At 38.0% G+C, this 25,030-nt stretch overlaps 1 protein-coding gene and 1 long non-coding RNA gene across 3 annotated transcripts in view; one reads left to right on the top strand and one right to left on the bottom strand.

Moving 5' to 3' along the window:
• The window catches only part of TH1 (negative elongation factor complex member TH1), a 66,012-nt gene extending 50,501 nt beyond the window's left edge, over window positions 1-15,511 (top strand). For both annotated transcript variants that reach the window (XM_083122374.1, XM_083122363.1), the window contains exons 13-14: window positions 8,605-8,734; window positions 15,218-15,511. In XM_083122374.1, coding sequence (XP_082978500.1) covers window positions 8,605-8,734; window positions 15,218-15,249 — 162 coding nt within the window. In that variant the 3' untranslated portion in view covers window positions 15,250-15,511. The remainder of the gene's footprint in view (window positions 1-8,604; window positions 8,735-15,217) is intronic.
• Window positions 15,512-17,246: 1,735 nt separating this feature from the next.
• LOC145987729 (uncharacterized) lies at window positions 17,247-24,816 on the bottom strand. Its single transcript, XR_014441686.1, has 3 exons — window positions 24,595-24,816; window positions 24,013-24,153; window positions 17,247-17,939 (listed from the first exon to the last, which is right to left on the bottom strand). It is a non-coding gene; the product is annotated as an uncharacterized LOC145987729 (long non-coding RNA).
• Between the last annotated feature and the right edge of the window lie 214 nt (window positions 24,817-25,030).

The raw sequence follows: 25,030 nt of genomic DNA, 5'->3' as shown, positions 1-25,030 counted from the left end.
CTTTACCTTATATTCGTTTCTTCCATCCTTTAAAAGCTGGATATTTTCTTGTGAGATCATTGTTTCGCTTTGTTATTTCATAAGAATAAATATTACTTAATCCAAATTCTCAGTACGCTTGTCTATATCGTGCATGTATGACTTGAAAAGGAACTGGCTGACCTCCGTGGCGGAGTGGTTATCACACCCAAAAACAACGCCAGGTTTCCCTGGTTCGAAACCTAGCCTGGGTGTTCTTTTTGAGTGTCCCTTCATCAAAATCATCATATCGTTCATACCCATCTTCGCAATTAGCCAAAAGTGGCAGAAAAGTGAAGTAAATAAACCAACGCAATCAATTGAAAAGGAACTGCACAGACTACATGCGTTCCAGCAGCCTCAGAGGGCGAAACAACAAGTTAGAATAATGTTAATGGGTAATGACTCAGTCGGGAAAGTGATCGTTCCAAGTGATATTCCTCAAATGAAGATCGTCACATGCGGAAGCATTCTCTATGCAGCACATTTGTTATGGTCGATGCTATACTCTTTCCAAAAAAGGAGGACATTTACCGATTTCTAAAAATTCACCCGGATGCATGACACACACCTAAAAAGGAGGACATGTATGGATAAAAGAGGACATCTGGTCACCCTACACTTGCATATGTTTTTCTTCATCATGTTGTTCAGAATAGTTCTAAGTACACTACAGTCCCGTTTAACCGAATGCCGATTAACCGAATTTCCAGGTTAACTGAATCGCTAAAAAAAGCTATTCGTGCACGACCTTGTTTGAAGGCATCATGGTTTACATGGAACAACAAGACGAAATCTCCCCTGCTGAATTGCTTCTGATTAAACATCTTAGAGATCGAGCTGCTAAGAAGCGTTCATCTATACTGTTTCCAGCTTTAAAACGAAGTAGGTGTGGCCAATAAGTTACCGAAATTTGTATTAATCCGCGCGGTGCCCACTTTCTATTCGCCAGCACTTGCCCCTCCCTCCCAGCGCACGTGTTAGCTTCAGTGTCAGTATTTTCCACAACGTTTCGAAACTAGTGACTTTTAAAAATGTGCAAATATTAGTTTTTAAAATGAACACTGTTGTAAATACGAGAGATGAAGAAAATATAATAAAATAGAGGTAAACACTTACCAACGATGTCAGTTCTCGTCAATGGTAATATACCATGTAAGAAGAATTCACACAGCTGGCCGTTGTAGCGGAGTGGTTATCACTGCGCTACGACGCGAGGAGTCCCGAGTTTGAATCTTGGCCTGGGGATAGATGTTCTTTGTGAGTGTTATTTCATCAATTTCACCACATCATCACTTATCCTCATCCTCGCGATTAGCCAAGTGTGGCAGAAATGCGAAGTAAAATAAACCAAATGAATCGTGCAATAATTTAACCAGCGTAGACAAACTCATATCCATGAAGAAAAAAAACATCCACTTTCCTGCTGACGGCAGCAAGTACAAAATCGGCGAAAATGTGCCATCCGCGTTTTTGTTCGGCTGAATTTCCTTGCGGACCGCATAAATGCTTCTTTTTAAGACACCTGTTCAGAAGTTAACGATTCAACACAATACTCTGGGTTCACCGCAATTTTGGTATCGCCACTTGTTCAAGGTTTAAAATGTAGATGTTTTGTAACACTTGCTGTTGAAGCCACATCAACATTCAATGATACTTACAACCTATAAACACTACGCAAAATCTCGAGAACCACCACACGACAAGGGAGAGGAGGGCAGGTTTTGCAGGGTCGAGGGGAGGAAAGCTATAAATAGCCGTGTGCTTGAGGGTTTCGGAAGATTCTTGACCACGAGAAGTAGTGTCTCCAACTATGTTATTTTTTCCCTTATGAATTAGATACAAGAAATGTAAAGGTCTTATTACGTACACGCGTCTTGGAACATTAATAAAACTTTGTAGTTGCGAAGTTGGCTATATAGCAATTAGATACGATAACAGCTTTGGAATATTACCGAATTGTAACGATGTTTCTATAAAGGTCGGGTAGCAACACTGAATGGCCCATCTGTAACGCCAAAAGCTTGTGTCCCCGCCCTCTACAAATTCCTTCTTGCAAGCAATTGCCAGTGTGTGCATCTGGCATTTTTCTTTGACAAACTGGGGGAATTCGGGTTTTTGAAATCTGAGCATGTTTTATGTGGGAAGTAAAGGAAAGGAAGTGTAGGTGGATCATTTAATAAATGCTAAACTAACATTCCGTACGATTTTAAGCATCACTGGTCGTATTTGGACCAAGCACTTTGGCTCTTCTCAAAGGTTTCCCTACAATCTTTTGCAGTGCGTTGATTTTACCATTCTAGATAAAACGCATGAAGTTGAAAGTAGTGTGTGCGTGTTTGTGGTATATACATCAACACGTGTGTAATCTAGACATTCCCATGTCAGTCACTGTCAGTCTAAATCATTTTTTCTGATTCTGTCTAGTCCGGTGCTTCAAGATTATAGACTTTACTTAATATTGCGAATTTGCAACACTGCACAACACAGAGTGACGGGCAAGTAGCGGGAATTTCGTTAATTTGAATGAGTGAATGTCACCGTAGGTGCTTTACTAAAGAATGATTATGAATTCATAAGCAAGGATAAGGCTAGTAAATGCTTTGAACAGCATACAATGCTGTATTACTCTAGTTTCAAGACTGCATTGAATGGACTATCTATCAGGGTGCAAAAGGTCTGGGGAGGGACTACTGCCAGAATCCACCAATAGGGCTGCACTAGCTTTCTCTAGAACACGTGCTTTTGTTTACATCCACTTCGTAGTGGAAAAAAATGGACAATAATCTTAAGCAAAAGAAAATACCATTTTTTTTCACAAGCTGAATTAAACTTTATTGTTTTAGTCGTACGGCTTTTTGTACCAGAGCCATGTTCTTGAGTTAAATTACTACGTATTATTGTAAGCTTTTTGTTATGCCTACATGCTGAAATACATATGTACTGTATATCAAAATACTCTACATAATAAAATGTACATACTGTATATCAAAATACTCTACATAATAAAATGTACGTACTGTATATCAAAAAACCTTTGTTCCGGTTTAACTAAATTTTCGTTCAACCGAAGCACCATCGGTCCTATCAAATTCGATTAAACGGGACTGTAGTGTATCTACATTATGTGAATAGTTATGGGAGTTTTGGATTTACATGAAATGTGCATATTTGTTTTTCTTCACTGATTATCCACCACAGTGTACATTTAGCATCACATCTATAAACTTGAAATTATTTGTTGTTATGATCTCTCATCATGCACATAAATTTGACATGTATGCACATTCATAAAATAACACATGTTCATGGCAGAATAATTGTTATGTAACACTTGCTTGTAAGAAACAAGAACTCTGTGTTGCGTGTAGAAATATTTTACTCTTTATTAACTTATGGTTTCATGTAATGCTTATTTGAAGAGCGATTGATTTTGCCACCTCCCGTGTAACTTGTTCAGTCATGTACAGGAATACTACATTGTTCAAGAAGCCACACAATAGGCAGAGAAAGTAATTGCTCTTTAAAAAATTAGTAAGAATAAATTATATTCTTTCATGCATCCACTTACCGTATTTATGCACATATAATGCGCACCCTGGTTTTTGATAGAAAAAGGGACAAACAATTATATATCGTATTTAATGCACAGTACAATCCAGGTTCAATAAGTGGCTTTCTTAGTTGTAGGTCATAAAGCTGTTGCTATGTCGATCAACAGTGAATGACATCATTCCTATTCAATGAGTCACCTGTTGCTATGTGGACCAAGAGGAGAATATCCTCTTTTTTAAACAAGTCACCAACCCATGCCACCTCCCACCGCTCCATCCCAAAGCTTTCACTCTTTAACCACTTTATTTATTCTGTAATAGAAGCAAGAAAGATGAAATTTATGTTGTGGATTTGCAGTGCTCAGGAAGTTATTTTCTATTTCTCATCCAACAAATACCGCTGATACGCATCCCATGTGACGGGAGGTGCGTGCTCAAATTCCGCCAGAACAGCACTCATTTTTTTTGGTGTCCCAGAACATTACATTACAAAGTGAAAAATTGTGGGACATGACCTTTAAACTTTTATATGTGGTTTTGTTCATATCCTCTTTACTGTTTCTAAACAAACTTCAAAATATATACTTTTTCCCATGACTAACGTAACATTTATAGGAGGCCCTTTCAGGACCCTCAAACTAGCAGTTAGCAGCACAAGGTTTTTTCCATTAAGGCATTTTCACATTCCATATATATCATAACATTTGGCTGTAATGCATTTTAATTATTATTTTACTTTTCCTTATCTTTTCTTTCATCCACAGTACCATAAAAATCAGAACGTTCCTTCATTTTGTGATGAGCTTATTTCAACCTCATTGCATATTAGTGTCGCCTAGAGGCCAGCATAGTCTGCCTTTTACCTACCCACTGACCGCTTGCATGCGATAACAGGTTTACCTGCTCGCCTGCCCACGGCAACGAGTCGACTTGCGTCTCTACCCGGGTTCTTGGTCTTCAAGGCGCTCTGCGCTTACAAGGTACCTGGGCATTCAACAAGACCCGGGTGCCTGCAAAACCTGCTGGAAGGAAACAGCCCTCCGGCAGCGTGTCGCTCCAGGTGTTTCCAGTGGCGGATTACCAAATAGGCCCATTAGGCACGTGCCTAGGGGCGGCAATTCTTTGGGGCGTCAAATCTTTTTTCCAGAATATCAAGAAATATAAAAAGTGTCTTACGTACACAGTGACAATTTAGACCTATGAAACCAATGTTTCAAATCAACGGGTTGCAACACTTTCGCTTCATACGAAAGAAACCTTGATGTATCGGATTTATGTGTTATCAAGAAATATTTCGTCTGCACTGCCTCTTTCAGGCGCCAATCAATTTGTTTTTAACCCGTGCCTTGGCTTTTATCGCTTACAATGGCAATGCAAGCCTTCCCCTGCAAGCCGCCCCCAGCCTTTGTTGGTTTGTTTTTGTAAATACATACCCCTCGATCTTCCACTAAGCGTTTGTTAATGGCCAGGCAGGAAAGAAAGACTGATTGTTTGAAACTCGCATCTGTAACAATGCCAGTCTTAAAAAAAAATAAGCACATAAACACTGCTGCTAAGTGAGTGAGTGAGTGAGTGCAGCTTTCGCGTGGACCGCAACTAGTTTTTGTCTTACTGTATTCTCTGGCTGGTGCATTCAGTTTGTTGCTAGTGCGTTTGCGATTTGGTGGTTTTTTTTATGCAGCAGGTACAAACAAAGTTAAGTGGGGCGGCTTATCGTAAACTTGCAAACGAAAAGCGTGAAAGAGAAGGAACCTTACAGAAAAAGTTTGGTACAGTGGACACATTTTTTAGGCGAAAGGAACAAGTGATTTCAGAAAGCAGTTCAAAAATTGAAGTGGAAGCGGCTACATCGAGTGAACTCTGTGAAACGCAAAATGTCGAAAATATTGTGGGTTTAGTGGAGGAAGAAAGTGCACCTGAGGTTGTGTCCCCTCAGTTAGTAGGAGTTCCTGATTGTGACAGTGAGAGTGCAGATTTCGTTAGTGACGATCCTGTCGAGTGGTGCCTGAATGAGTCTACAATTGACATTCTTCTAAGACGTGGAATTAATCAGAATGCTGAAAACGATTTTTCTAAATCGCAAAGACTCATAGCAGGTAAGACAAGATTTTTAAATAATAGCGTTTTTTTCGTAAACTTGTAAATGGCGAATCAATTTTGCGGAATTATTTGGTATATTCGTGCAGCACTGGTGCCGTTTATTGTGCATCATGCAGGTTGTTCAAGGGCAAGACAAACATCGCAACTCACGGCATTTCAGACTGGAAAAACATTTCAAATATTCTAGCATCACACGAAAATTCTGAAGAACACAAAAGCTGCGAGTTGGCACTCCTAACAAGGCAGAAATCTGTTGGGACCTTGGAGAACCATTTTCAATCACATATTCAGACGGAACTTACGTACTGGGCCAGTGTCTTGAGAAGAGTTTTTGCTGTCGTAAAGAAGTTGACAAGTCGCGGGCTTCCCTTACGTGGTAACGAAGAAAAATTCCATTTTCTGCACAACGGGCAATACATGATGTCTCTAGAGCTTATTGCCGAGTTTGATCCATTTCTTGCAGAACACATTGAATGGTATGGAAATCCGGGGAAAGGTTATTAATTTTTATCCTTTGTTTTTTATTTCAGTATGTTCACTAATTTTTATATTAGCCTGTAAAAATACTGCATATAAGTTACTACTTTTCTTTTGAGAAGGGCGCACATTAAGTTTGTGCCTAGGGGCGGCGAGGAAGCTTAATCCGCCACTGGGTGTTTCATCACCACGTGGACGGCTGCAGCCAGTGTTGCCTACTTACGTAGCTACTAAATCCTACGAAGTCCTAGGAGGAGCTTCTTCTCCAAGGAGAATTTATATACTTAGCGATTTCAGTTCAGCGTAAGCAGTTTTTATCTTATTGCCAGGAAATGCACGCAATATTACAGTTTCATTTATCTAAATGAATGATCGAGCAAACAAAAATCTCCTCACTGAAAACTAATTGTTTTTCATTGCATGGTGCCTTAACCAGGCACGCAGTGCAACCAGAGGGGGCAGGGTGCATTGCTCACAACCTTGGACGGAAATTGTCTAGCGGAGGGGTCAGGGTGGGGGTCAAACATTAAAGTACAAGTCTCATCAAGTTCAATGCCGTAGCAAAGGTGTAGCGGGAGTCAACCCTGAGCGCCGAACGATCTAAGTGAGAAAAGTTTTAAAACAGAGAATGTTATGGCGGCCCGTGATATTATTTGCTATTAATGTTGGTTTGTTACGAGTTGGATGAATTAATTATGTAATACGTTCCATGTGAAAAGAAAATATTGTAGATGGAAATTTTATATGCCATATGTATGTACATTCGGAATGCATTTATCATGCACTTTCTTTCTTTCAAAAATAGTTTGTGTGCTTGTTTTCCATTATTAGCTAATGTGAAATTGACGTGTTGAAAAAAAATATTTCTAATCCTCTGTTTCAACACAAATGCGTGAGAACCGAGACCCCCTTTTTGCGTGATTTATGAGGATAATAATGCCTTTCATGCTACTTTATTACTATTATTGTGATTGTTGTTGTTGTTACGTTTATCCAAGTACTTGCCCCTCCCAAACGAGGGTAACGGCAATGCCCCTGGCTGGCTACGGCCCTGGTGTTCGCAGTAGAACAGTGTGTTGTTTGACTCGCGACCTCAGCGTCGAACGTGACATGTTTCAGTCCTGCCCTATATCACTATATATACGTATATTGGTTATTTACGACATATACTTATGGATCCTGTGCCACGGAAAACCTATTTCAATGTGTGTGTGTGGGGGGGGGGTAGCAACATTCGTAAATCTCATTTCATTGGTGATGTGGCTTACGAAGCTTTGAGTTCCCTTTTTTAAGTAGTGAAAATCTATTGCAGTTGGCAACACTGCAGAACGTGTTGGGCCTGGTGCAGTTTCTACTCGAAGCAACTACGTCATGCAGAGGGAGGGGTCTGCAGTTGATGGAAAGAACGAACTGAGACCTACTAGGTATCGTAAGACTGTGGGTACCCGGCGGGTCTACAATGCCTGCCAGGAACGATCTGGGCAGGTGGGCATACAAGCTGCTCAAGCGAGGATGTTGCGCAGGTTGCATGGCATTTCAGGAGCGATGTCTCGCGAACGGGTCTGCTCCAGGTCTTGTGCAGGCCTCTGGTGTCGCCATCTTGAATAGAATTCTGTTGCCATATTCAGAAACTACAGAATTCAAGCTTTACAACGATAACTAACATGATAGGGTTCCATAAACATAAAAAATTAATGCAAGTGTCACAAAATCATGGAGGGACTTGTACGGTTTCATGTTGGCTGTCTTAATTATTCTGCACACAATATGCACCACAGTTTTTGGGGGCAAAAGTTTTGGAAAAATATGCACATTATACATGAGTAAATAAGGTAATCAATTTGTTTGGGTACAATTGACACCAAAAACAATAAGCAACATGCAATGCATGTCACTCGGGTGCTAACCAATCAGCAGCAACATTCCACACCATAGCAACATGACAAACTGGACAATGATTGATGAATGTGACACTGTCACAGTCATCATCAACTGTCTTTGGCACTAGGCACTGTTAAATTTAATGTAATACCATCCCTAGGCTGATATAAAAAATATCTCACTTGCCTCATTGTTTTCTTTAAAGGTGCTGCAGATCATGAATGTGTTAAACAGGTACTCCCGGAAACAGCTGTTGGTGAAAAGTAACATCATGCCATTGTATTTTTACACATTAATGTTCAAATATATGTAGCATAGAGTGACTACAGACAATAGAACATTTTTCGTGCATCTTCCCCTTCATGCACAAGTGTGATATACGGGCCACACAGTTGTGCACAGGCTCTTTTTCTTGTAGTCCCATTACAGTTTGTTTGCAAAATATGTATAGAGTTATTTGAGAAGTACACGTTATACAATGAAATATACATGTGAAATTCAAAATCATCTGATTTAGAATGTTGCTACTCTGTGTAGAGAATGTGTTGAAAACTGTTGGTTTTACTTACTACAGGTTTTGGAAGCCATTGCTCCTCCGTATACATCAGAATTTGTACAGCTGTTTCTTCCGATGGTTGAGAATGAGGAAATCACAGGCACCATGAGAGGTGATGGAGACAATGATCCTGTATCAGAATTTATTGGTAAGTGCAGATTTGAGAAGTGCAGGTGTTGGCAGCCAAAAAGAAGGTTAACGCAAGAAGAATAAGCACTCATATATAAATAGAGTATGTGCCAGTATCTTTGGGAACATATATTTGCAGGGATTCCAACTCTCTTTTCCTTCCAAATTTTTGAACGTGGAATGAGGTGAAGAATTAACATTGAAGGTTAATGATTGTTGAATACTATAAGTCAAAAGTACAAATGCATGCGCAAATATAGGGTGCGGCAACATAACTTCCTTATTTCAGAACGCAATAAAACCCATGTGATGAATTAGAATTGTTTAATGTTTTTTTTTACACTGTAGGTACATATCTAAAGTTATGTTTCACACAGTTTTGAAAATCATATTAGGGAGGTGACGCCCCCCATTGTCAATACACTGAAGAAGCCGATTTCTGGCATTCTTCATGACCCGAATCAGCATATCAACGGGAATGTTGGCAATTTCTTGACGGATGTTGGCCTTCAGGTCTTGGAGGGTCCTTGGATGGGTAACATAAACGTGGGATTTAAAAAAAAAAAAACACAAAAAAAAATCGCAAGGGGCCAAATCGGGGGAGCAGGCTGGCCACTCCAAATCGCCCCTGATCGAGGCACGCTGGGTTGGGATAACAGAACATCCGTTCGTAAAGTAGGCCTCGACGGCAAACGCATACTCCTCACTGTTCCAAGGCATGATGTCGACTGACCGGGACGAAAACGAAACTTTAAGACTAGCGCCTGTCGAATGAGACCACTCCTGCCCCGCTACAACCTCTACAGGTTGCATGGCGCGCATTTCAAAAAAGGAAGTTATGTTGCCGCACCTGTTATTATCTTGGAAATAGGAGAATTGCCTTTAGAAATGGAGAGAAATGAGAAAAACATAGTTGGGAAATATTTAACTTGCCACACTTAGAATTAAACATGAGGCTTTGCCAAATAGTACCAATTGTATCATTTCCTAAGTACTTCTCATTTTTCATTGTTTTATAAATATACAATATATAAATCTATGCCTTTTTGTATCGATGTCCCAGAACCTTAATCACACTATCTTAAATACAAAAATCCATAACTGTTCCAGGACACTGGATTGATTCAGCATGCTTAATATTAACAGCTTTAAAGTAACCTTTATTGTAAGTAGTAGTCTGAAAATAATTTTCACTTACTACGAGGCTTGTCCGGAAAGTAAAGATACAAACCATTTTGCCACATTTTGACGATTCATTACGTTCCAGTCACAATTTCTCGGTGGATCTCCGATGGATGCTTTCCTTGTGCCTGCAAAAACGTGATCACGGCGTGCACTTCACACTTGGCGGGATTCGGTATCGCCGCTGCCATTTCCAACGCGTGTTCCTCGCACAAGACTCAGTGCAGCACTGACGACTCACTCCCAATCCTCGTCGTATGGATCATGGTTACTGCCAGTGTTGCCAACTTTGGTACACATTTTTCCCCTAACGTGCAAATGTGTTTGTATCTTTACTTTCCGGACATACTTTGTATATTCATATTGTTGCAGGCAATAAAAGAGGTCCAGCAGTTATAGTCTGTGTCTAACGGACAACATTGGTGTGCAGTGTGTTTTCGACACATTTGCAAGAACAGACAGAAGTGAGCAACTACATTTCTACAGTGGCTATAATCATGGAAAATATAGATGAAAGTTATAGATGTAGGCAGATGAATTGAGGATTGTTGTCCTCTACAAATGGGTGCTAAAAAGGTTCCGTTGCAGAGTTTTCCCAAACGGTCATTCCATGTCAAATGAACCAATGGTCTGAACCTTGACATCTCAGAAATTGATAATTTTTGAGGCAGTGGTAGTAGAGTAAAGTTGACGAAAGCTGCCAAATTTCAGATTTTTTGGGCTCATAGTTTTTGAGTTATTGACTTTCAGAAAAGCACAAATCTCAAAATTTGATGACATTTTGAAATCTCTAAACAGCTGTAGATCAAAAACTATTTGACCTACAGAGCTCAAATTGGTGTCATTCTCTTCTGCTTTCAATGAGCTTTAATTTGAAATGCAACATGACTGTGTTACTTGCATTTTGTAATTTTTCATAACCTCAAAAAAAGGTTTTGTTTTTTTTAAATCTCCAAAACCCCTTTATTTTTTTTAAAAAAATATATGTTTTGAAGACATCAATTGACTATTTGTGTGCAAAATTTCATAATGGGACAGCAATGGGTTCCTATGAAAATTAATATTTTTGTGTTGCAATGTGTGTGAAATTTGCTAAATTTGTTGACTTTGATGTTAAAAACCATAACTATAAGCTGACTGGTTGATGTTCAAGTCTTCATATTAATTTTTTTTACAATTTTTGGACTACAAATAATTTGAAAATTTATAATATTTATCACTTTTAATATCTCATAATAGAATTGAAAAATATATATTTGTGTTTACATTTTAGAATAGAATACAAATACAAGGTCTTAATATCGAAAAATACATAATATTCATAATAAACTATGCAAGCATTTTTATAAATCACAGACCACACATTACTTTCATAACAATTCATTTCAATTAATTCACTTTAAAAGTACACTTTGAGAGTTTAAAACCTAGCTACTTCACTGACCATTTCACAAACGACAACTGACTGAAGATTGCAGTAAACAATTGGTGATGTTCACTGAGGTATATTGAGTCTAGAAGTGATAGATCAATTACTCTCACATTTCTAATTGCAGTATTTATTGTCTTGTCGAAGGCACATTTCATAAGCGAGACTCTTCTTCACGTGCTTCTCACCCTCTGCTACGATAAGCCGGCAGACTGGAAGGAGCTACTCAGCAGCCTTTTTGACAGCCTGATGGTAGACTGCCACCAAAGTAAAACTGAATTTTTCAGCGGCGTGCATTCGGGATACGCAAGGTACGCTCTGCGTACCCACAACGAAGTAAGAAAAAATGAACATTTTTTCGTCTTCCCCGAAGATGAAAATTCAACAGTAATCGCTCCGAAAGCAGTTCCACTGCAAGAAATTCCGATTTCCGCACGAACACGCTGCTGCCTTCCTGAAGGCAGTCCCGAATGATCCCGATTGTGACTTCGGCACCCACCCGATCCGCGTTGCCGATTTCCGCAGAAAGACGCTGTTTCTTCTGCTTGGTACCCTAGAAATTCGGAAGGTAGCCCCATTGGCTCATATCAGTCCCGACCACGTGTTTGGGTCTGCCCGCGCTTACCCTCTCTCCCACTTTTTTCCCGGTTCTAAGCATCGAGGGTACCCAAGATTTTGACAGCGTATGCAGTGTTGACAGTAGTCAACATATATTTTTTTTCTGGAATGCTTAGCTTACTAGCATTTAGCAGCCACGCGTAGATAGATCACTGTGTTGGGTTGCAATAAAAATACATTATAAAAAGTGATACAGGAATCAGAGAGGAGGGCAAGAATATGTAGTGGTGGAAGATCATATTTAATATACACGTAAACTATCACATATAAAATATTTATGTGAGGGTAAAGTTACACTAGCAAGGTTTTTTTCGTATAGGGAGGTGAGGACCAGACTGGACTGTCACTGTGTCGAGGGGAAAATATGTGAACAATTTTCAAGTTTCGCACAATTCTCAGTATATGAAAGTATCTGTTTATCTCCTTTCGGAATCAACATTTCCTTTGAGTTCCATAGCATGGGTGTTGATTGGTGACCCGACGATATGAATGAATGATAAAAGAAAAACATAATAAAACACAACACTTACAATGGGATTTGAATGAGCCCCCCCCCTCCTCCCGCCAGACATTGCAAAGTGATGTACGGTAGTTTAGCTTTTGAAGTGTTCTGGGATCTATGCTGACGTATTTTCTACTTGCCCTTAATTATCTCCCTTCTACAAAATACTTTGTCGACTGGCAACTCCGATTCATTCGTCCACAAGAACGCGTGGTTTTCGGGCATAGCGGGACCGGACACAACGTACCGTGGAAGGTTGACTTTTGCTTTCTTCTGTCGTGTGAAATTTGCAGCGAGTGTTTCGTTCATATTATTTACATTACAGGATCTCTATTGTTTGTCGGTGCTGTGAAGTGATAAAATAGGGGGACCGGGAGTTATTGATGACGTTCTGGAGAAGGGATTTTCGGAATTTACGAAAAAAGTGTAAACAATCCGAAATGGAAGGTCTGTTCCTGAGTTGGAAGAATTGTTTCAGGCAGGAGTTGTGAAGGATGGTAAGTAGTATATTAGGCATTTTGATTTTTGAGAAGAAGAAAAAAATATCTCTACAGAGTGATTGACAGTAGAAAAACAGTGAAACTTTATTGTTGGCCTTATTCGTTGGTTTCCTCTGCGAAAGGTGTGAAATAGTAGACGATACTGAGATTTATCAAATTTATTACATGAAATTTGAAAGGACGGAAAATGATTGTGCCATTTCTTTCCGTTCAATGTTCATCGCACTGCATGCAGGAAATAATCGAAGTTGAATTGTTGGACTCTACGTAGCTACTATCAGAATATATTTGCGAATATAAAATATCATACATATATATTTTTCCTCGTTACATTTGGATATTGATACAAGGACGAGAAATTTTCCATTATAAAATTGTAGAAAGAAGTTATTTTCTGAATAACATGATGGCCAGGTTGGGGGGTTCTGGCCCCCATAATCCATTTCGGATGGCCCATGTTGCGTACCCTAGTTTAAATGTCACCGCACGCCACTGGAATTTTTTATTTCTTTCGCCTTAGTCCTCACCTTCAACCCACCGGTTGCTACAAACGTTGCAACAAATTGCAATATTCAAGTCACAAATTTTATTGAGACAATAATACAATTTATCCATTTGTGTGTGTGGGTGTGTGTGCGGAAAGGGTAATTGCTTCCACATATCACTGTATACAATCAATAAATACAGCTAGTTATTCCTCTTCAGACTTATTCCTTTTCTGTTATGATTCTGTAAAACTGACTGGAATACCTCGCATATCTTGTCTCTCGTCTAACATTATATTGTATTAAGAGGCATGTTTTAAATACTTTTTATTCTTCAAATACCTATGGGGAGGAATCACAGACCAAAACAACAAGTGACAAGCAATAGCGAGGGTTCACACCGAAGTGACAAACAACAAGCAATACGAGCCCCTTCAGTCTACAAGCAAGCTTTTGCCGAGCATGGGTGAAGAACAGTCCGAGGCAACACGATGCAATTTATTTAGAAAACGACCTAGTCCGAGCAAGATTCAAGGGACAAGCAGCATGTGTCGCTTGTTGCATGTCACTACGGTCTGAAAGCTCCTTAAATGCTAATATGATACATTTATATATTAAGGTTGTTATATGCCATGATATTTTTTTGCAACATGTACCATTACGTTATTATTAAAAATGATTAATATTATAAATTTGAAATTGTAAAATAGATTAATATGAAGACTTGAACATCAACCAGTCAGCTTATAGTTATGGTTTTTAACATCAAAGTCAACAAATTTAGCAAATTTCACACACATTACAACAAAAAAAATTTAATTTTCATAGGAACCCATTGCTGTCCCATTATGAAATTTTGCACACAAATAGTCAATTGATGTCTTCAAACCAGTTTTTTTGAGCTTACGAAAAATTACAAAATGCAAGTAAGTAACACAGTCATGTTGCATTTCAAATTAAAGCTCATTGAAAGCAGAAGAGAATGACACCAATTTGAGCTTTGTAGGTGAAATAGATTTTGATCTACAGCTGTTTAGAGATTTTAAAATGTCTTCAAATTTTGAGATTTTTGCTTCTCTGAAAGTCAGTAACTCAAAAACTATGAGCCCAAAAAATCTGAAATTTGGCAGTTTTCGTCCTCTTGATAAGTACTATGAATAAACAAAAAAATCTTAATAATTTGAATTCTAAAGGTTCAAAAATATTTTTCTATTGATTGATTTGATATGAAATGACCCCAAAGCAAATGCCACCAGTAGTAGTACGCTGCTGTTGAACACTAACATGATTGAATGCCTCCATTCAACAATAGAGGCTAGTTCTTCCACTTTTGTTTTTCATGATGTGACTGATTTATCCATACACACTGAACACTCCCAAAAGTTTTTCTCCAAGACCTAAATTCTTATTGGGGTGCAAGGGGCGACCTTTTGAGAAGGCACCCAAATGTCAACCTCGATTCCACGTAGTACACCCCGGTAACTGCAGCCACCGCTGCAATATGAGACCCTCCTGGTCTGACCTGGTACCCAGCATCATCCACTTTTTCCAGCTTTGAGAAACAATTACACCAGCAATGTCAACTTGAAACATCCTATTTGCAGGTTCATTCTTATGCAGATATCTGTATGTCAGCGAAAACTATGTTTAAAAATAGCCCTAAAAATGCAGTTTTTCATTAGATTCCTTTCACTAATGCGAACATGAAACTTATTTTTCAGACTGCTCCTCATGTTACTTTACGAACATGTATGTTAACATTATTATTATTATTATTATTTTACAGTGCACTGCAAAGCTCATTACATTGTAATGTAAAGGACATTTCAGCCATTAAGAAGAGAATGCTGAGACACTGTTTGCTAATGTGAACATTTGGATTTTGATGAACAACACATAATGTGCAGTTTTCTGGAATTTAAACTGTTTTGTCATGGATATACATAGATGTGATAACACATTACAAGTTTTGAAATTCAGTTTGTATAATATGAATGAGTAAAAGGAAACAAAAGGCCGTTTTTATGAAAATAATATTCATATGTATGAACATGTGATTTTTTTTATAAATTAATATTTGTCTAAATGTGTGTGTTCTTGTACATTATTTTCCTTCTCTATTCTCTTTTATTAATGTTGATATAATTTGAATACCACCTTTTTCCTGGTAATTTACCATGTGCCCACTTTTATTAATTATGGAATTTCTGTTTCATGGTTGCCAATGATTACATTATAATCCACTATATGTACAAAGACCAAAATCTAGTAGACCTTCAACTTTAAGAGGGATCCAAAACATTGAAATCATCAGTCAACTGTAACCTGATTACTTTTAACATGAAAACCATAGATATATTTACACCCTCTTTTTTTCTTGTCTATTGAGAAATTTCAAACCTTTTGCTGCCAGCTACGGGAGATTTCAAGCTCACACTTTTCAAATGTGCTGTGATATATAAAATCATAAAAGCATAGTTACGAAGCCTGTTCGGTAATATCCTAGACTAAATATACTATGGCAACAAATTTAACTCCTACCATCTGCCAATGGAGACAGTTCAGGTGGCAACATTGAGATGTGCAACATGACACATGCAGGATTTCCCACCACTGTGTCCTGTCAGTGAGGGGCAGTGGTCAAATGTGAATATGTGTATTTCACAATGAATCTACTGAATAGAGTACCGCATTTGCATCAAATTAAGCTTCAAACTTTGGAAAACAGCAATGAAAACAGGTCTTCAGGGATGAAGTCAAGTGGAGGATGGTATTCCGAGTGCTTCCAGAATGGGCATGAGTCTGTGGAGGACGACTTCACAAGTTGTAATTATGTAACAGAGCCATTGGCAAGACAGTCATACTGATTATTTCATATTTTTTTGACCATTGCACAGAAAGAGATTAGATTATTTTTAACATTGTGTGCAGCATAATTTTGTACTATCATTATATGAACAGAGATTGTGAGCTCACCAACATGTTTTTCTGAATATTTGTTGTTATTAGTCGGCAATACTTGTGCTGATAGTTCGTTTTTATTTTATTACCAGAAGCCTATGTTTATGTTTGTACTCAATTTTCACAAAAACTTAAAATAATTTTTTGACTAAGTCCAATACACACAGTGGTAGCACTGCTCTGCACAGTGGTAGACTGTTCTATGAATAGTACCAAAGCTCATGGCAACTGCATGTTGTTACAAATTGCAGATGGATGGAATATCTGTATTCCTGGAATGCCAGCCCCGTTTATAAAATAACTGTGATAATATTACAATATTCTGCACCATCCCTCATGTGTACTACAATGTTAAAACCACCTTACAGCTAAGGAGTTGGAGAGTTTCAGTGTTGAATTTTGGTTATCATTAAATTGGTCTGAACTGTGTTAAGAGCTTTAATAGGTAAAGTTCTCTGTGCATGCACTGTTCCATGAAGGCTACGTAGGGGATTTGGGGATAGGGTCCCACATATTCTCGATATCATCCATTTTGGAGGTGATGTGATCAGCACCATGGCTGCCCCCGAGTACCCATCAATTTTAGGTTGGGTGAGACCTGGAGCCACTTTATGTGGGAACAAGGTCGGAACAATTCCGACCTTATTTCACCCACCCTGGGAATTGAACCATGGAAGTCAGATGCCCTACCGACTAGATTACTGTGGCTCTCTCACCATGGTAAGAGCTTTACTGAAATTTATTAATATAACATTGCATTTGGCATGATATTTTCAACAACTTATAACAATACATTTTTCTATTTTACAAAAAAAAAAACAGAATTTCATTACATCTGCATTTATAGATTTATATAAAAAAATCGTGTTATTTCAACTACACAAGAGTCCTTGTAACAACTGACATTTATTAGCCTGGTCTCTCGTGTTACTTCCAGAGCACACAATCACAGATAGAAAACATATTCTCATTCTCATACTTGCTGCTTAAATTAATGCCGGAACAGCTCAGTGGAGTGGTGTCAAATGTGACAAGTAAATTACAATAAAGGTAGTTACTATTTAAAATACTTCACAAATTCTGTACATTGTCGGGTTCAGTATCATTTGAACAGCATCCAGCAGCAAATGGACGAATATTATTTGTATGATAACATCTGTAATATATGGCCATAAACACAACACTTAAGAAGAAAAGAACTTCCTGAATAATTGCTATAATGGGTAGTTTTAATTCACTAATTTTGCTGTCTGTACTTTGAAAGGTATAAATTGCAACAATTGTATTTTCTATAAATATTAGTGGATAATAAACAGCATAATAGTTTCGTGTAGGTCCATGTTTTATATTAACAAAGGTAAAAATATATGTAATGGCTAGAATTGATGCACTTATATTGTTTAAACTTTGAATAAGGAATGTATGTACTTTAAATTGTAGATAAATAATCCACATCCACATAACAAACCAGTGTACTGCAATAGCAGCAAGAGCTACAGTCCAAGGAAAGATGCATGTGGCAAGAATTAAGACCAGTAGTCGTGCAGCTGAAATAAATAAAATTAAATCAGATAACACTTCAATAGTAAGGAAATGTAGGAGACATATTAATGTAGTCTATAAAACATTGTTCTGGGACCTGTGGATAATTAACTTTTATATTTGTAAAAAAGTAAAGTTGGGGCAAAAATTGTAACATTTTCTTGTATTTGAACTTGAATAATTTTAATGTATAATATCAGAAAAATGTAAAATCACGTATCATAACCTCCACTGAATAATATTCAGCACATAACAGCCTCACTTTTGGCTGATTACGATAAGGACTATTCAGAAACTGAGTTCTAATAGGCTATGGAAATGAGTATACACATATATTTGCTAGAAATTTACGTTCATATCTTTATGCCATATAATACTTTGTGTTAAGGCACATGTCAGTTTGGTACACCGGCTTTTGTTGTCTCTTGAAAAAATTGGACACTTGTCTTCCTCATACATACGACTTCATTTGTGCCATGCATGTCTTGTTCTATCATTGAGTGCATGCTGTTCCACAGTGACACATGAGTAAGTCACTGATGCCAATAGAACATTGGAGTAAATATGTTGGTGCATGTTTGCTCAGAGCAGTATGCTCGATGAAATGTTCGTATGGACTAATGCTTCACAATTTCACAGACTTACGTACGATTCTCATGAATGGATTGCAGGATAGTCACAGTGTATACATTGTGCTAATGAAACTTGTACTCGTGATGCATAAATTTGTAGCATTTGTTTTTGATATGGCAACACTGCAGTTTTAGGAGTTTATCATTTAACGGCCGTAATTTCAAGTGGCATTGTTGTGCTTGTGAATGTGCCTCAAATTTCGCAGATTTAAAGGAAGTTAGTGCTATTTGTGGGCTAAAGAACATTGAGTGTCAAGTGGAGAAAGTGAACACTTCCGACGTATTCTTCTGTTAGTGCAAAAGCAGTGAAGAGTGGAGGTGGTTCGAAACATTTGTGCCATGTACAGAGAGAATGTGACGGGGAAAAGCACAGCAAGAAAATGGTTTGTGTCATTTCAAATATACAGCCTTGACTTGTGTGATTCTCCACATTCACGAAGACCATCAGGCTTTGGTGAAGACCATTTAAGCACTTTAATCCACGATGATCCATGTTAGTCATCCCAAGAATTGGAAAATGTGATGAGCTATGACCAGTCAATGCATTCCACATGCAAGGTTAAAAAAATGAGGTGTATGTATACTGCACACTTTAAGTGAAAACAACAGAAATCAGGAGGTAGCTTTTTGTGCTTCTTTGCATGCTTGTCATTGGCTAGATCATGAACAACATGGATCTCAATCCTGTCTACGATTATTACGAGCAACAAGAAATGCAGGGACGGCGCCAGGGGTGGGCACGGGTGGGCAAGCGCCCACCCAAAAATTCCTGTGCCCACCCGATTGCCCACCCAATCAAATTCAATAAGTACATATACTTGGAGATATATGAATAATTCGATAAATAAGTGTATTCTGGTGTTCATAACATGTATATTTTACTTGTGAATATTATCTATGCTAGAATATGCTCAAAATTATGCAGGGTATGATCAATATTAGATTAGAATTTAGGTTGAGCTTCAGGACTGCAGCTCCGGGCCTCCACATACGTATATAAATCCCGGCCTGGGTACGGTTAAAATAATCTCTAAATAAACAAATAAAATCATCATCTTAGCGTTACTTCCTCCGGCAACACAATACATTATTTTGACTTTTTAATTATTATTATTAGAATAATTTAATCAAGAAGACTTAGATGGGGAGGCCCATGTGACACGAATGGCAGAGGAAAAAATAGTTTACAGGATTCTTGTTGGGAAACCTGATGGTAAGAGACCAATAGGAAGGCCAAGACGAGGATGGAGGGATAACGTTGAGATGGACCTAAAAGAAATCGGCAAGGATCGAAAAGATTGGATTGATCTTGCCCCGAATCGGGACAGATGGAAGGCTTATTTTGCCGAAGCCATAAACCTTCGGGTTTAAGTATTCTAGAGAGTATAATATAGTTTTAATTAGCTCTGCATTAAAATTCCAGAAGTGTCCCTTTTTTTTATTTCATTACAATTTTTATAGACTTGTTATTTTCAAATATCAATATGGTATGCGAAATATCAACTTTATATTCATTCTACTAATAAGAAGGAATCATAATAATCACTACAATACTGCAGTGAATAAATTTTAATAAACCAGTTATGTACGGAAAAAGCTACAGAATTATTCAATTGCTAATGAGTGGCTTATCCTATTTAGAAATCCTCGTCCCACACATAAATTTTGCCATATGAATCAGCCGAAAATGTCAACAGAATCTGTAGATGCAGCTGAAGTAAAGAAAAAAAAGTTATGTCACGAAGTATCCAGCAGACGATTTTATTAGTTTGTTTTTAAATCCACTTTTATGCTCAGATAGGCTAACCGGGACTAAACCTACAGTTTAACGTGGAACCAATGTGCATTGTGCTTCCACCAGAGGAGGGGGAGTCGAACACAGGACCTCTTCATTATAATGCAACAGCGTTATGCCTTTGTGGAAAAATATACAGAAAGAACTCGCACAAAACGTGGCGTTTTATCACCACAGAAGATGCGTCAATTTTAAGAGGGTGATTGCCTGAGATAAATATTTGAGACTTTCGGAAAACAACATCATTGTTCACGGAATTAGCTGCCTTGATCCACTAATGAAACGCTGTGCAATTGAAACTACCATCTTAACTTTCTAAGAGCTATGAACTAATGCAACTCCATTTTTGGAAGAGTAAGTTGTGGTTGATTTGTTATATTTAACCTTTAAACAGCCGAGCCGGTTTTCGAAAGTAACCCCTCTCTCGCCGCGGCCTTTGCGCGCGATTTTTAAATTTTTACACTTATTTCAGAAAAACGTTATATCTCTGAGACTATTTGAGCAATCTACTTCGGATAACTTTTGTTTGAAAACAAAAACATCGGAGCACGCGACCGTGTACAATTCAGAAAGTCCAAGTGAGAAAAACGGGTTGGGAGGGGCAAAGTTCACAAATTTCAATGAAAAAAAATCTGGCGTTCGCCTCTTCTCCCGTTATTTTGGAAAAAGGGCGCAAACTTTTGCATTGTTTTCAAAGAATAGACCTTTTGCAACAAAGGGAAACTTCTTTCAAGTCTCTAGTCCTCCTACAGGCTGAAATATGATGCAATATGTACAATCCTGCATTTAGGCAAAAATGGCTAATTTGCATATTAGAGAATAAATTAGTATATCTCGGAGACTATTTGAGCAATCTACTTCGGATAACTTTTGTTTGAAAGCAAAAACATCGGAGCACGCGACCGTGTACAATCCAGATAGCCCACGTGAGAAAAACGGGGTTGGGAGGGGCCAAGTCCCCAAATTTCAATGAAAAAAATCTGGTGTTCGCCCCCTCTTCTCCCGTTATTTTGGGAAAAGGGTGCAATTTTGAATTGTTTTCAAAGAGTAGACCTTTTGCAACAAAGTGAAACTTGTTTCAAGTCCCTAGTTCTCATACAGGCTGAAATATGTACAATTTGCATTTTATCTAAAAATAGCTAATTTGCATATTATAGAAAGGGGGAGGGGGTGGGTTTTCTTCCACATGACATTTCAATGTCTTATGTCAACATCTGTCAGCGTTTACAACCTCACATACATGTATGAAGGTCCTAAAGGCATGTGAATGTTGTAATCGGCACCATGGGTCATATATGACCCATTGGCTGTTTAAAGGTTAAAGTCATTTTTCTGCTAATTTTGATAATGACGACGATAAGCTTCAATGGTGATTAGATTAAAGTTACGAAGGGGCGAAAACAAACACAAGCTGACAGTCAAAATACAAACCCTCATAAATTATTACTTTGACAGTGGTTCCAAGCGCCAGGGACTCGTTGCCTGAAAGAATCAAGTTTCCAGGGTGTGTTGCACAGGATAAAGGTTGACATTCTAGTGTGTTCGAAATGGTCACGCCATGCAACCCAAGTCATTATGAAAAATAGATGAATTATTACTGGCACGGTGATCAACTTCGATGAATTCCTTGTGTCCTAAATCATTTTGTTACCTCAAAAAATATGTTCATGTAACCAACCATACGTGTATTGCTTCTCCCGCAGTAGTAACATGACAGTTCAGAAAATGAATAGCAACTTAGCTAATAAACTCTTCAATTCTGAACAGATTTTTCGATCTTACTTGTTTGTGAGTGATATTCTGTCAAAATAGCCTTTCATTAACCTAGGAATACTTCACGGACAATGAACAAAGAATTGGTTTTCCGTGTGTGTTTTAAATCATTCCTATTAAGACGTTCATTTTAATCCAAACATTCAGTGGCGGCGATTAGGAGGACCGGGAAGTGGGGGATGCAGTTCCCCGCCACATTTTGCCACTTTTTGTCCCCGCACTATGGCCTTTTTATGCTAAGCCTTTTCTACCAAGAAAAAGTATATTGTCCCTGCCCCTCAAATGTTGGCACCCAATCGCCGCTACTACAAACATTCAGATAGATTTCTCAGGTGTACAAACTATGTAAGCTAAGAAAAGTGACCCCGAAGGAGTAAGAAAACTCTTTCAGTTAAAAACTCATACGATGAAAATACTATGCTCAGGAACATGCATTTAAATTACGAGAAACTTCACGATTATTTACCGTCGCACTTTCTATCATTGTCGCCGAATACATAAAATCAAGTATGTGCCTTGTATTTGCAACACAAGCTTAAACCTAATCCACATTTATTTCGCTGTGTTAACATGCATGAAAGAATGTGATTTAGAATGTATGACTGGGGTATGGCTGCGCATGGGTAAACACTTCCTTGAAATAATTGTGACCATCAGAGACAAAGCGAAAGGAAATGGAACAAATGCGAGAATAGATTAGAAAAAATAAAGAGGAAAACAAGAAAAGGAAAGGGAAAATAAGTAAGAGGAAAATCGGGAGTGTAAGAGAGAGGGGGATACATACGTCTTACATACACATGCATACTATATATGGTCTTACATTTATACTGCCCACCCTAATCTATCAATAAGGAGCTTCTGCCCACCCGGTCGAAAATTTCTGGCGCCGCCCCTGAAGAAATGGTTCTTTTATGTCAATATCAAGAAAAGAAAGGAGTGACTGAGCCCTAAAAAAAATCAACTCCCCCGTATAGTTTCCATCCACAGAAGATAATATTATGCTTCTAATGGCACAAAGAAGGCACCATGTACTACGAAATGCTTCCCAGGAATGTTACCATTACGGCTGACATTTTTGCCAACATGATAATGCATGCCCACACTCCTGTAACAGAACAAAAGCTGCTATCCACTAGCTTGGTTGTGAGGTTATTCTACATCCCCCTTACTCTCCTGATCTTCCACCCTCTGATTTCCACCTTTACTGCTCTGTATCGAACAATCTTCAAGGAACCTTCTTTGATAACGAAAAAACTCTTCAAACTTGTCTTGACAACATCTTTAAATCCAAATCAGCTGATTTTTTCTGGCGTGGAATTAAAAAACTGCCCCAGCGTGAGCAGACGGTTATAGACAATGAAGGAGAATATATTACTGATTAGTTTGTCTTCTGTTCATCTCAAATGAGTATCAAATAAAAACTTTTGCATCAGTGAAAAAATGCTATGAACATATGCATCAACCCAATAAGTAGTGATATTTATAGCTAGGTGTAGTGTCAAGGGTGGTGATATAACCCACCCAAAAGTAAGGTGAACTACCCTCCAGTCCATCCTGTCAAAATGTGAAGGTAAATTTCATGATAAAAATAAGATAACAGCGTGTAGACTATGATATGATTGGAAACTCCCTTGTTTGGAACATGCAATAAGAATGCGAATATAAAATACATTTGAATGAGGCTCATGCAAATCTTTGACACTCATCCAATGGGCCAGCCATGCCAGATAGTCTGAGACTGTTACTATTTCTAGCAAACAAAAGAAAGCAAATATAACATGAGTAAAAGTAACATATTTTCTGTTATCTCTTTACAATTAATGATTAATTTTGAACATTTGCAATACAATTTTGTATGTAAGCAATGTATTTACTCACCAAGAAATGTTAGCTGCCATAACCATCTAATAACTTTTGTGAGGAAAGGTGTGTGGTAATTTCTCATATAAGCTCTAGCCTTTGAATAATAGCTCGGAATTGACCATGCTAACTGGATCAAGGATATTATCAGCTTGGTTTCTAAAATGTAAAAAAAAGATGACGATGGTTTTGAGTGTATAGAGTAAGGTACAGTTCTCACAAAAAGTAGTGTTACAAGTTGCATACTTTCCTTCCAAAAGTAATGCATTATTGTTACACACAATGTAATGCAGTAATTCACTTGTGAGAATGGCAAGTGAGTAATGTGTAATAAATTAATTGCATCAGAATTTAACTTACTTCTTTTACACACACACACACACACATCTATCTATCTTTTTCTCTCTTTTTGTCTGTACTGAACCTGGCCTACCAATGTTGCAAAAATACGGATTTCATTTCTTTATGGATAAAACCAATTTTCTAGTGACTTTTCTTTTTCTACAGTGTAGGAGGTAACGACGACTTACTAAAAATATCTTAAAATTCCCAATTATTTTGCAAACAATTTCATGTAAATATTGAAAAGATTTACACTACCTTTTAATGTTATGCTAGAAAAAATGTTTTCACTTTCTCCTTCCTTTATTATTGCACGTGCCTGAAGGACGAGTTGTGGGGCTGATTCTGTAAAACTTTCAATAATGCCAAGAAAGGCATAGTCACCAACTTGTTTTTTACAGTGATATGAGTATTGTTCCTCGCTAGCAACATCACCTTTGCACTTCCGATACTGAATCATGTATCTTATTATGTTGTAGGCTCTAGAAAAAGACAAAAAAATGATTAAATTCAAAGTGAACATAATACTTTGTGTTAGAAATTAAGACATAATACTTTGTGTGTTTTTTTATGGCCGCGGTGGCTCAGTCGGTAACGTGTCTGACTACCATGCTAAAGGTTCCGGGTTTGATCCCCGGCCGGTTCAAATCCGGGAACTTTTCTAACGGAAATGGCCCCGGTGCCCACCCAGCAT

Source organism: Lepisma saccharinum, chromosome 1 (assembly GCF_977018435.1).
Source record: "Lepisma saccharinum chromosome 1, izLepSacc3.1, whole genome shotgun sequence".
NCBI classification, from domain to species: Eukaryota; Metazoa; Arthropoda; class Insecta; order Zygentoma; family Lepismatidae; genus Lepisma; species Lepisma saccharinum.
This window is presented reverse-complemented; position numbering and strand designations above follow the sequence as displayed.